The 12,619-nt window shown below is 46.4% G+C and overlaps 1 protein-coding gene across 1 annotated transcript; it reads left to right on the top strand.

Moving 5' to 3' along the window:
• The first annotated feature begins 1,894 nt into the window (after nt 1–1,894).
• Nucleotides 1,895–5,852, top strand: HRH3 (histamine receptor H3). The gene is made up of 3 exons (XM_064729819.1): nt 1,895–2,119; nt 2,389–2,555; nt 3,403–5,852. The coding sequence occupies exons 1-3, from the start codon at nt 1,906–1,908 to the stop codon at nt 4,279–4,281; spliced, it is 1,260 nt and encodes a 419-aa protein (XP_064585889.1). The 5' UTR covers nt 1,895–1,905; the 3' UTR covers nt 4,282–5,852.
• The last annotated feature ends 6,767 nt before the right edge of the window (nt 5,853–12,619 follow it).

The raw sequence follows: 12,619 nt of genomic DNA, 5'->3' as shown, positions 1-12,619 counted from the left end.
CTGGGCAGGGTGGATGGGAGGGTGGTTAGGTCTGATCCCCCTCGGGCAGGGCTGAAGGAGCACCAAGCGCCTCCAGGGTTAGGTGTGATCCCCTTGGGCAGTGCTGGAGCAGCACCAAGCACCCCCAGGGGTAGCTCTGACCCCCTCGGGCAGCACCCAGCACCCCCAGGATTAGCTCTCACCCTCCTCAGGCAGTGCTGGAGCAGCACCAAGCCCATCCAGGGTTGGCTGTGACCCCCTCGGGCAGCACCCAGCATCTCCAGCCGGGAGTTCTGGCCGCCGCATCCCCAGCGCTGCCGCCCGCGGCTCCACGAGCGCACAGTGACATCCTCCGTCGGGATGCGGCAGCAGCCGAGCCTCGGCCGTCCGTGGAACACCGGCCTGGGGACACTCGTGTGTCGCCGAGGAGGGAGGGGGACACAAGTGCCGGCAGCTGCGGGCTCGCTGCGCGCACAGCTGGAAGGGCAAGCCCGGCTCGGAGCGCGGAGCCAGCGCGGTGTCCCGGGGCTGGCACAGGACAGGGTGAGGCTGGCTCCTGCCGAGGCCACCCTTCGTTGGTGCCACAAGGGCCACACCCTGCGGGAAAAGCGCTCTCAGTGCCCTCAGTGCTCGGCTGTGCCGGCTGCAAGCGATTCCCAGCGATTGCAGAGCTCTCCCAGCAGGATCCGCCGCCAGCGGCTGTGGCTGCGTGTTTCGAGAGGAATTCGGTGAGGCTGTAGTAGTTCCTGAGGTGAAAATAGCTTTTGGAGCAATCAGAAGGTGGCAGATCCCCTGGGCCTTAACTACAGGCTCGTTTCTGGGTTTGCACCGTTTTCTTGCTTTGCTTATGTTCTCTGAGTTTCTCGAATTCCCCTGACAGAAGGGTGCCTGCTCAGGGTCTGCAGCCTGAACCCTTCGCTGTGTTTGCAGCTGCTGCTCTGCACATCCCCGTGCTGTTCTCCAGAGGTGGTGACAGCAGAACTGATCCTGCCCCTGTGGCAATACCTCTGGGGATGTTTTCTGTCCGGCCACCTGCAGCAGGCACCAAGGACAGGGCTTGTGCAGTGGTAACCCCATCCTTCAGAATCACCAGTTGAAACAAATCCTCAGACAGAAGTTATTCTCTTTAGCTGTGAAGGGTGAACAAGTGGTGGAAGAAGGAAGAATTACCTTCCTGGAGCTGGGGCCCCAAGGACTCCTTGGTTTGGAGACCAAGAATTCAGTTTTTCTTACACAGCTTTACCTCTTCCTCCTGCTGCCCATGAGGAGCAGGGGCAAGATCATTCCCCTCTGTGTTCCACCTGCCCAGGGAGCCCTCCTGGCTGATTAAAAGGCAAATGAAGTTCTGACCTCACTTCTGTTCATTAAGGCACAGATCCCGCTGGAGCAATAAACTCATGGTGGACGCTTTGGAGAGATGCAGGAATGTTGCTGTGCAGCATGCAAAGATGCTCTGGGAGAATACAAGAATGCTTCCGAGTTGAGAGGGGAAAGAGGAATTTAGAGATGTTCTAGGGGGTGGCAAGGATTCTTTGAGTTAATGCAGTGATGCTCCAGGGTTGAGAAGGGAAGGGAAATGGGAGAAGATGCTCTGGGGGAGATCAGGGATGCTCCGGGGTAATGCAAGGATGCTACCAGGTTGAGAGGGGAATGTGTGGATTCTCAGGAATGCCCTGGAGGAATGAAGGGCTGCTCTGGGCAGTACAAAGATGCTCCCGGGCTGAGAAGCTAGGTGGGATTGTGCAGATGCTCGGGGCTGCTCTCGCGGCACGCAGAGACGCTTGGGCGGATTTAGGGATGCTCTGGGGGTTTCGGGGCTGCTCGGGGGGCACCGGGGGTGCCGGGGGCCGGAGCGAGAGGCGGGAGCGGGCGGGGCGGGGAGGGGCAGCAGCCCCGCGGCGGCGGCGCGGCGGGAGCGGAGCGGGCATGGAGAGCGCCGGGGCTCTGAACGGCTCCGCCGCCGCCGCCGGGCGCTTCGCGGCCGCGGGCACGGCAGCGCTGGGCGCGCTCATGGCCCTGCTCATCGCCGTCACCGTGGCGGGCAACGCGCTCGTCATGCTGGCCTTCGTGGCGGACTCCAGCCTGCGCACCCAGAACAACTTCTTCCTCCTCAACCTGGCCATCTCGGATTTCCTCGTAGGTAAAGTGCCGCCGGCACCGGCACCGGCACGGTCTGGCAGCAACTCGGGCTGCCCGGCTGCTCCTCCGGGCTCCGCTCCTGCCCCCGACACTCTCCCGCAGTCCTGGTCCCCTCCCGCTGTCCCGGTCCCCTCACACAGTTCCGATCCCCTCCCGCTGTCCCGCTCCCGTCCCGCTGTCCCGGTCCCGCACAGGGAAGGAGCCCCCGGCACCCGCGGGTCCCCCCGGGCAGAGCCCGGCTCTCACCGGGACCGACCCCTCCGCTTGCAGGCGCTTTCTGCATCCCCCTGTACGTGCCCTATGTGCTGACGGGGAGATGGATCTTCGGGAGAAGCCTCTGCAAACTCTGGCTGGTGGTTGATTACTTGCTGTGCACCTCTTCGGTCTTCAACATCGTCCTAATTAGCTACGACAGATTCCTCTCGGTGACAAGAGCGGTGAGTCCTGTCATGGCAGCTGAGAGGGGCATAATTCTCCTCCTGCTTTATTCTCCTGATTGTCTGCAATAGTTAAAAGTTCTTTGAATCCTCCAGAAATTATGAATTTTTCAGCCTGGAAGGCAATAACCATCCACAAATGCATAATTCAGCTGTGATTTCAGATTAGTATTCCTGGCATAATTAAATCACTGAAGGCTCAGTCCCCGTTGTGCAGGTGTTCCCTTCCCAGGTGACGGGGTAGTCATGTACAAGCAAGCCAGGTAAGCAGACTGTAAACTAACTTGCAAGGGCTTATTATCCCCAGGACAAACAAGTGGATTGCAGTCAGACTCGCAGTTTGAGGCAGTAAATAGCACTGCCAGCTGTGGCAGGGAATGTGGAGAGGTCTCTGAGAGTGTGGGAGATCAAAATGTTTGGCCTTTTGCAGGAGGTAATGAGCAGTTCCCAGGCAGATCTGACCCACTGCTGTTTGCTCGTTCCCTGATTGCAAATACAACACCGATTTAGCTCAGGAGTTGGTCAAGTCCCCCTCCTTGGGACTGACAGGGAGGAGCTGGGACAGCTCAGTAAGTGGTGGGTGCAGACAGCTGCCAGCTCCAACCAAACCAGTACATTTCCACTTAGCAGACACCATATTTTGGAGCTGTAAAATGAGTGTTCTAAATCTTCCCTGTAAGAGTGTGATTTATCTAGCAATTGCTCCTGTTGCCTATGGCATATCAATTTGTTGCACTGCTGGGGGATTGCCTAGCAACTTTACCAGGAATGCTAATAGTCCATTTGTGAGGAGCCTCAGCCAGCTGGGGTGTGGGACTGTGTGTAAGACAAGGCTTTCCTCTTGCAGGTCGCCTACAGAGCCCAGCAAGGCAACACCAGGCAAGCGGTGCTGAAGATGGTGATGGTGTGGGTGTTGGCGTTCCTGCTGTACGGACCTGCCATTATCAGCTGGGAGTACATATCAGGCCAGAGCATCATCCCCAGTGGGGAATGCTATGCTGAGTTCTTCTACAACTGGTATTTCCTCATGACAGCCTCCACGCTGGAGTTTTTCACCCCTTTCATCAGCGTGATGTTTTTCAACCTGAGCATTTACCTGAACATCCAGAAGCGCACCAAAATGCGCCTGGATGTTCTCCACGAAGTGCACAACCAGTCCTTCGCTGAGGAGATGGAAAGGAGCCCAGAGGCAAAGCTGTCTTTGAAATGCTGTAAGTGGGAGCAGAAGGAGTCAGCTGAAACCCTCGACCTCTCTAAGAGCAAAGCTCAAGCAGCAGCCTCCACTTCCAGCCTGGATGCCAAAGACCTGCTGGAAACGAGCTCGGAGAGCTCCAGGAAACCCAAGTGTTGCGACAAAAAGAGCTGCAAAACTTCAGCCTCCACTCTGTCCTCAGAGAAACGGGTGAAGATCGTGTCCCAGAGCACAACCCAACACTTCAGGCTCTCCAGAGACAAGAAAGTGGCCAAATCACTGGCAATCATTGTGGGCATTTTTGGGGTTTGCTGGGCACCGTACACCCTCCTGATGATCATCCGCGCTGGCTGCCACGGCCAGTGCATCTCCGAGTTCTGGTATGAGACTTCTTTCTGGCTGCTGTGGATCAACTCAGCTGTCAACCCTGTCCTGTACCCTCTCTGCCACTCCAGCTTCAGAAGGGCTTTTATTAAACTCCTTTGCCCCAAGAAGCTGAAGGTTCAGCCTCACTATGCCCTTCAGAACTACTGAGGGTGAAGCCAGCCCAGTGTGAGGATGAGACAAGCCTTGGTTTACTTCTGCTGTACTGGTGTGGGACTGGAGCTTGTTTCCTTGGAAGAACCCAGGAGCAGTGGTGTGGGGCAGGTGAGGAAGGCAGGAGAGAGCCCACTGTAAACTTATTTTAGTTCATCAACAACAAAATCCCACCGCAGAGATGGATAAAGGGGTTTATTGATATTAACCACGGGTAGTGAAATCTGTGTCTGCCACTTGCAGGTGCCACAAAAGAGCTCTGCTGCCACCTAGTCAGCCTGAGCAGCACCAGCATTTTGCTCCAATAAACTGAAAACTGAAAAGAAAAAGCTAATAAAAATAAATATCTGGCTTAAACTACTGTGCTGAACTACAGCTTGGCTGTTGGCTGACCTGATCTTCCTCATAAATGGGAGAGATTTTTCCTCACACCTATTACACATAGATGATGATGATACAGAAAGAAAAGAACAAACCTCAGAAGGAAAACATCTCATTTCTATTTTTGTTACAGCAGCTGCAGCCATAATCTGGATCCCTGTTTCATGGGGTGCAAGAAGGGACAGATCTCTGCCCTAAGGAGTTTACAGCGCCAGCTTCTCCACAGGCTCCATCCTGACAACCCAAAGACATCCTCAAATCTCTCCTGCAGGATCTTAAAGATACTCTTCTGGCACTGTGTTAGGGAATGACAAGCTCAGATAGATGCAAATCTTGTGTTGTTTTTGTTATGTTCCTTTTTAAAATGTTCCTTTCAGACCTCTTAAATTTTTCAAGTTTCAGAAACCTTGCATTCTTTCTTTTAAAATACCTCACTTCATTGGAGACCTGGCTTAAGCTGATTCAGTCAACACAAGCATAATTCTTTTACTGTTTAATTTAAAATTATTTTTTAGAGCTGTCAGCTAATTAAACAGAGCACAACATTCAAGAGACCAGGGCTCTAGCCTTGGTCCTACCAAAAAATCCTGGTCATTTTACCTCTGCTTCTCATCTCATGCTTCATCACAGCTGCCCATTTGTTCTGCAGCCTCTTTGGGCACAGAGGCAGTATGACCAAAAAGCAGATTAATTCCACTGCTGGCACTGCTCAGAGATGTAGTAACACAAATAAGTAATTAGTTGCCATGGCAAATGCTCGTATTTAACAGTATTGCACAGGGGAGCTCAAGATCCTAAGTCTGAAAACTCCATTTACAAATAGAAACCCAAATGTGGTAAAGCAGAACCCCAAAGCTTATGATGTTGTGATCACCAATGACATTTTGCTGCTGCGAGCAAACTGCTTTTGGCTGCTGCTAAAAGTAAAAAGAAAATGCCATCAGACTGTATCTCAGTGATATTTGTCAAGTAGATCAGTATTGTCACCTGAAGTCAGGTTTTAAATGATGTCTTGTCTTGTGTGTGTGATATTTCAGACTTGTGACATGTTCTGTCAGGCTGTTATATATGGGTTAAAACTCACCCCTCAAAGTATGTGTGCTGTGAATTGACAGGATAAATGTTGAGCCTGCTCGTACCTTTCCCTGTGTCTGCTCCCTTCTGAAAACTTCAATAAAGTATTTTTATAAGAAGCTTACTGCATATTTTATGGTGAAAAAGGTGTTGTCAGAAATGATGAAATCCAACTGGAAGCAGAACATCCATGGGTTTACCTGAGGAGGCAGATATACACGTCACAGATAAACCAGCTCCTGGAACAGCTGAGTGTCTCTTACCTCTGTGAGCAGGTTCCTGAGAGCCCCCTGAGGGTCTGGTGAGTGCACATCCCTCAGTTCTCTCCAGCTTCTGGTCTTTTCCAGAGCGTGTTACACGCAGCTGGGATCTGGAGAGGTTCCATCAGCAATAACTCTTCCTATAACTCACAAACCTCACTGGTTTAGTTAAAAATGACAAAGCCATAACGTGCCCAAGGCACCAGTTTCCAGCTGTAGTTCTCTTCAGTTGTTCAACAGGAGAGGTGGAACTACTAGATTGTTCATTCTGATTAAAAAAGGTGCCTGGTGTGACACCTTCCTTTCCCAGAGGGAAGGAAAGAATATATTTCCTTTTGCACAGTATTTTCATGGTCTCTGACCTCCATGTGGGCAGAATTAGCTATACTTGGCTGAAGGTAATTTTATTCATTGTTGGATTTTGCAGGGAAGATACTTATATTCCTTCCTGAAATAAGAGCTCTTGCTTTGCCAGATAAAAAGGAAAAATAACTATTTATGCTTGGACATGAGGTCACACCTGAGCCTGGTTTTCCTACTGAAAATTTTGGGAGATGCTCTGAAGTTTCAGAGTAGCTGATGACTAATTCAAATATGCTTAAAAGAGTATTTGAATTCTGCTGATTGTCAGTGTTCAGAATAGAAATGTCTATATGCATTTGGAAGAGGCAGTGACTGGGGAGCTTCTAGGCATAAGCCAGTATGAATTATGAAAATGCAGAACCACTGGATGAGGCAGGGGTGCTTGTCATCCAGCCCAGCAAAACACCTGTGTATCATTTATTTTTACAGGCTAAAAATTTGCCTCTTTCCTATTGTCTTGGCATAAGCTAAGCAGGCAGGACCTGTTTACAACAGCCATGAAGGAGGACTTGCTGTAATAATTAATATGATTCAAATATTTGGGGAAGCACATAGGCTTCATCTCCACAGAGAAAAGAAACCTGGCTAATTCCAGGGAGAAGCATCCAATTTATGCAGGGAGTGTTGGTAAACAGCATTCAGGCAGCTGCAAGTCATGCCAGGGAGCTTTTTGGATAAGAGACTTCCCACAGGAGCAGAGTGGAGGTGATGCCAGTTCCCTCTCTTGATACAAATCTCCACTCCATTAACTCGAGGACATAAAGGCTGCCCTAAGGAGGTCTGTGGTCTTTTCCTCTGCAGCAGCATCTGCATATCAATAAACTATCAAAAAACATTTTTTATTTTAGCACAGCTACTTTCTTTCTGTCCCTCTAAATGCTTCCTCCCTAATCACCAGTAATGAGAGATCTCTTTGCACAGACAGAGGAACTCTGCTCCACAGCCTCTCCTCCAGCCCCTCCTCAATTACCATCCCTTATTTTTTCTCTCCAACCTGCAGTTACAGAAATTGCTCCATTGTTCCACAGACATCACTGAAGCTTCATTAGCTCAAGTAGGAGGCTGGAGAAGAAGAGAGAATGCAAGGATCTTTTGTTGAAAAACACCTGTCTGTGATAATTAATGAGATTTGCTGGGAGAGAAGGGCTTTGAAAGTAGCAAGATGTGATTATATTTTGATTTGAAAGAATGCTAATGGTTTGTAAATGACCATTCATTTTCACAGCAGAACTAGGATGGAAAGACCAGGGGTTAATATCCTTGCCAGGAAGAACTTGAACAATGTGATTTCTGTGAGAGGGGATTGATTTTTCACAACCCCATCTGTGGAGCAGTGACACCAGCACAACTTTGCAGTACAGATCTGGTCCTAAAAGAGACCTCCTGCACTCTGCAGAGCTTGTTCTGCAAATAGATGAGGCACAGTAAGGAGTGTTATCTTTCCTTCTGAAGTGAGAATTGCAGACAAGAATAAAAACTCTGAGAGCTGCCCTGGATGAGTGCCACAAAAGAGAAAAGCTCTCAATTTCTGACGCCACAAAGCCAGCCTTTCAAGCAAGATTGCACAGATGTTCCTGTGGACAGTAGGGAACTCACAGCACTTTTCTGTTCCCTTAACCTTTAAGCCTCCTCCTTTCCTCCTTAAAACAATTTTCTCCCAATATAGTTGCATTTGCAGGATTAAGGAATTATGGGGGTTTAAAACAGCAATTAGGAGTTCTGCAGGGTGAAAGGTCTTACCTATAATCCAGCACCACCATTTATTGAGATTTAAAACTATTGTTGGTGTTTACTTCAACAAACCCACCACTGCCTGAGGGAGGAACACTTGTGAGCACCTCAAAGGCAAGAAAAGCCAGCTCTGTCCCTGCACCTCCTGTTGCAAGCTCAGAATGTCAATGACTCCTTCAATCAGCACCATTTTTATTGCTAAGGATGCACAAGCATTACTTATTTACAGGCCCCACACTTTTACTCCATCATTTGCAATGTGCTTGCACAGTCTGGGTGCAAAAGGGAGCTAACACTTAATCCAAGTACCAAACATCATAGGTAGAGCTATGTGTGCACTTCTGTGGGGGAAGAACAAGACTATTTTTCCATTTTTAAAATGCTATTACCTGATTTTTATTTTTTTAATGATTCAGAGGCACTAAGCAAGAGCTTTGGTTGGGTTGTAAAGGCTTCATGGCAAAACTGGACTCACAGCTTAAACATCTGTTCTTTTAAACACAAAAATGTGTTCTTTTAAACACCAAAATGTGTCTGTGGTGTGACACCGACTTTGGAATTATTTTTAACACAATATCCTAGGATTTAGCAGCACAATTAACACTGAAGGAAAGCTGATTGCAAAGTAGTTAATAATCTCATTCAAGAACTCTCTGAGCATTCACAAACAACAACCTCTCTACCAGGAGGGCAACAAGAGTTCTGGCAAATTTTTTAGCTGTTAACTCACAGCTCACACACGACTTTAGCCTTTAGAAGCTGTTTATTGAAGAACAAACAATAATGGGGGCTGCATATATACCCTTGAACACAAGGCTGCAAGTACACCCTGCAGTGTCCATGAATTGAAAACAGTTTGACAAACCAATCACCCTCCATTATGAAAATAATTTATACCTTAGATTCTGAGAAGCACAAATTTAATAGACCACTATGGTTAAAACACCATTTAATACCTCTGATACAGCTTGTATTTAAAATATACAGGGATAAAATAATATGTGTAATACTTTTATGAAGCCTATGGTCAGTGCTCTGGGAAAATATAGAGCTTTCATCAAGGGCTGTTCATCAAATGACAGGTTCCTTTTGGAGCTGTATCAAAATTTTTAAATTCAAGAGTAAGGAAAAGACTGCAGTCAAATGTGACTGTCATTGGAAGAATACAGCACCAGGGCAATATGAAACCTCTGCAGAGGACCAAAATGCCCAACACACCCCTCCTGAAGCTCTCACTGGGAAGAGCTCATGCAGAGAGAAGCCTGCAGAAGAATTCGTCTTTATTTAAGAGAGATAAGAGCTGAAACACCTTAGAAATTCCCCCTCACAAGTCCCACGTGTTCCTGTCCTCTACTACAAAGTGACAATCTCAAAAATGAGATAATCCCTGCGAACACAGGGATTATACTGATTTCCCTTGAAAAAACCCAGAAATTCACCTTTCCTTCACTCACCTCCTGAGAGATGCTCCAGCAGTACTGAACAAATGACTGAAAGCTGGGGAAATCAGGAATTTAAGGTCATTACCATTGACTCATGTTAATAACCATGCTTTCACCTCAACAATTACTTCACTGAGAACCAGCACTGTGCACCACTTCAGAAAAGTGCCTTCCAGTCACCACTTGTAAATAGGAAATATTTGTAATCAATATTAATCACTCCCAACTGTGGCATAACAAGTTATCAAATCAGAATTGCCTCCTTCACAACAAAAGAACACAGAACATAAATTTTAGTCAGCCTAAATGCCATTTTTACAACAGACTCTGAAGAGCTATCTGTGTGCTGACAGAATCCACCAAATTCCCTTTGAAAAAGCAGGTCTATTAACTGAAAGACCAGAATAGGCATAGCATTTTCTGAGAAAATCTGAACAAGTTCTTTCTTTATTCAAGCACATTTGTGGCCCTCTGCAATTATTTTCTCGATTAATGTATGAGCACTTAGGCTTTCCTGGCATGAAAGAGGGAATATAGCTATTTTTCAGCCTGAGTATTAACTAAAAGCAAATCTTCTACTGTGCACCCATTCATCAAGTGCCCTGGTTAGCTAAATGTGATATCAGTTTTATTTCAGGCTAAATACATTAGGAAAATAACTTCTGTAGCACTAATTTAATTTAGTCTTAACATACAATTCTAGAACTGTTCTGTTGATCAGCTTCAGAAGCCACTTCAAGCCATTGAATAACAATTACAAAAATCACTATCTTTAGAACATTTAATTAGTGATAATTATATCAATTAGCAGCACCAGTTAGTAAATTCTACATGTTTCACATGGCAATTGTTGTTATCCATCTACAGATTAAGTTTTATCTACTGTGAAAGAATTTCTGAATGCTTTAAAAAACAAATAGGAGTTGTGTGAGTGAGCTCTCCTAAAGCTCCTGAGCACTGCCATGGATTGCAGTTCCATGAAGAGGGTAAAGTGGATACTGGAGGATTATTTCCCAAATTCCATGTCATCTGTTTTGCCACAGAATTTCTGTGTGACTGTGCAAGTTGCTAGGGTCCAAATCCTGACAGATATTTTAATTCAAAATGCTTAAAATTCAGTGGAATACAGGCTTTTCCAAGCCTGGCTAAGATTGGACCTCAGCCTTTCATGATTCAGTTTCTACCACTGAAATCAGTTTAAAAAATCACTCAGAAACATAAGGTACAGTAACTGGGAAAAAAAAAATTAAAACCCATGAAATTTTCATCCATCAAAACCATTTTCCTAATGGCCATAAATTAGTTAATGAAGCTGGAAAATTTTGGTTGATTTAGAAACAGAGCTGTGTTAGCTTGCCAAAATAAAATACATTTTTTCAGCCTATAGATAGAAGGGGCACAAGCACAGCTAATATGGCACCCAACCCATGGCACAGCGGGGCAAGCTTCAAACCCACAACCCCTGGCTCTGGAGTTTTTAATGTCATCAGATTTGGGGTTTTTTAGATAGACCTCAGCATCCCAGTAATTGCCCGTTTGCACCACTGCTTTAAACTTCCTTTACACGTCTGCTGTGGGGGTGGGTAAGTGAAGAGAAGAAACATTTTGTAAAGCCATGCAGTAAGAAAATGTCGATTTGTTAGGAAAATTAATCTACAAACACCAGAGGTTTATGTCCAAAAAGGAGACAGAGGAGCCCTTTCTGGCTTTATTCGAATAAAGGCAGAGGCCATGGGGCATTCCCCTGGGATCTCTCAGATTTTTGGAGGACACAGCCTCCCTTTTTATCCCAATTTCCCGGCTGCATTTCCATTCTCTCTTTCCCCATTGGCTGAGGTACCTCAGAGGTTCAGACTTCCCAATACACCTGATACCAAAGATTTCCCTCTAATGTACAACTCTCCCTTTTAATTGCTAATTCTTACTGAATTTGGGCGGTTTTCTTCCCCATTGTTTCTTTCATCTTTCAACGTCTAATTTCGTCTATCAGCAAACCTAAATCTCCAGCCTGCCTCACCCAGGCCACATGGCTTCCCTCTCCTCCTCAGACCTCCTCACCAACCAGAACCAAAGAGAATTCCCCTGGGAGTGCTCTGCTTTTAACCCCCTGTGTTCTGAGGTGCATCCATGCCTTCTGTGGCCACGCCAGGTGCCAATATTCAAATCTGACCACTCATTGGTTTGACTACAACTTCCCAAAAAACTCACTTCCTTGTCAAACCAGGACATTGTGATAAATGTGAGTCCTGTCTGGACAAAGCACTCTGGCTGCCCAAACTCATCGTCCTGATTTATAAGAGAGGAAAACAACAGGAAATGAAGAGCCACAAACCAGTATGATTTCATGAATAAGATAATCAAAATAGGGATACTTCATCTGTAATATCACAGATGTCTTCTTGACAACCAGTGTTTTAGCAATTACATTGCCTCATGCAAATATTTTTTGTCATAAGCATTTTCCACTTTTAGGGGGAGATTAATTTATCTGGATTTAGAGAGGGAATAGTAACTTCTGACAGCGGCTGATTAGTGTGTGCACAAAGGAAGCACTGGGTGGGGATTCACAAGTCTTTGGGAAATAATGATCTTCCAGTCTCAAAGGTAATTAAGCACCAAGAACCCAAATGCCAAGATTCAAATGAGAAATCTTTAAACCATGACGAAGCTTTTCCATATGCAAAAATTGATCCCAAACCATCAGATGCTTTCTAAAATATTGACTGTTACCAGCACATTAATTGCCTATCGATTTCTCAAGTTACAAAGACAGAAAGGCCCCACGTAGGATTTGGATAACAAAAGATAATTTGTTCAGCAGTTCATTTTCAGCTTTTCAATCAGTCTTAATATGTCTGGATCTAAAGTGTATTTCTAAACCTGCACTTTAAAAGATGATTGTGTCTGTATAAAACATTTTCAGCATACGTGAATAGCACAAGGATGTTTTGTGTCTTGTACTCATCATGACATAAAACAACAGCATCTGAGTTTGCTGCAGTGCCACAGCCAGGTTAAAAGCCCACCAAACTGAGCCCAGGTCACCACTGCATTATGCCACTCACTCCAATTACATTAATTGAA

Source organism: Zonotrichia leucophrys, chromosome 20 (assembly GCF_028769735.1).
Source record: "Zonotrichia leucophrys gambelii isolate GWCS_2022_RI chromosome 20, RI_Zleu_2.0, whole genome shotgun sequence".
Lineage (NCBI taxonomy): Eukaryota > Metazoa > Chordata > Aves > Passeriformes > Passerellidae > Zonotrichia > Zonotrichia leucophrys.
Note: the sequence above shows the minus strand (reverse complement) of the source record. Positions and strands in the feature narration are given on the sequence as shown.

Coding starts and splice junctions, on each gene's coding strand:
- HRH3 (XM_064729819.1), top strand. CDS start 1,906: ATGGAGAGCGCCGGGGCTCTGAACGGCTCCGCCGCCGCCGCCGGGCGC. Junction 2,120..2,388: donor CATCTCGGATTTCCTCGTAG/GTAAAGTGCCGC, acceptor CTCCGCTTGCAG/GCGCTTTCTGCATCCCCCTG. Junction 2,556..3,402: donor TCCTCTCGGTGACAAGAGCG/GTGAGTCCTGTC, acceptor TTCCTCTTGCAG/GTCGCCTACAGAGCCCAGCA.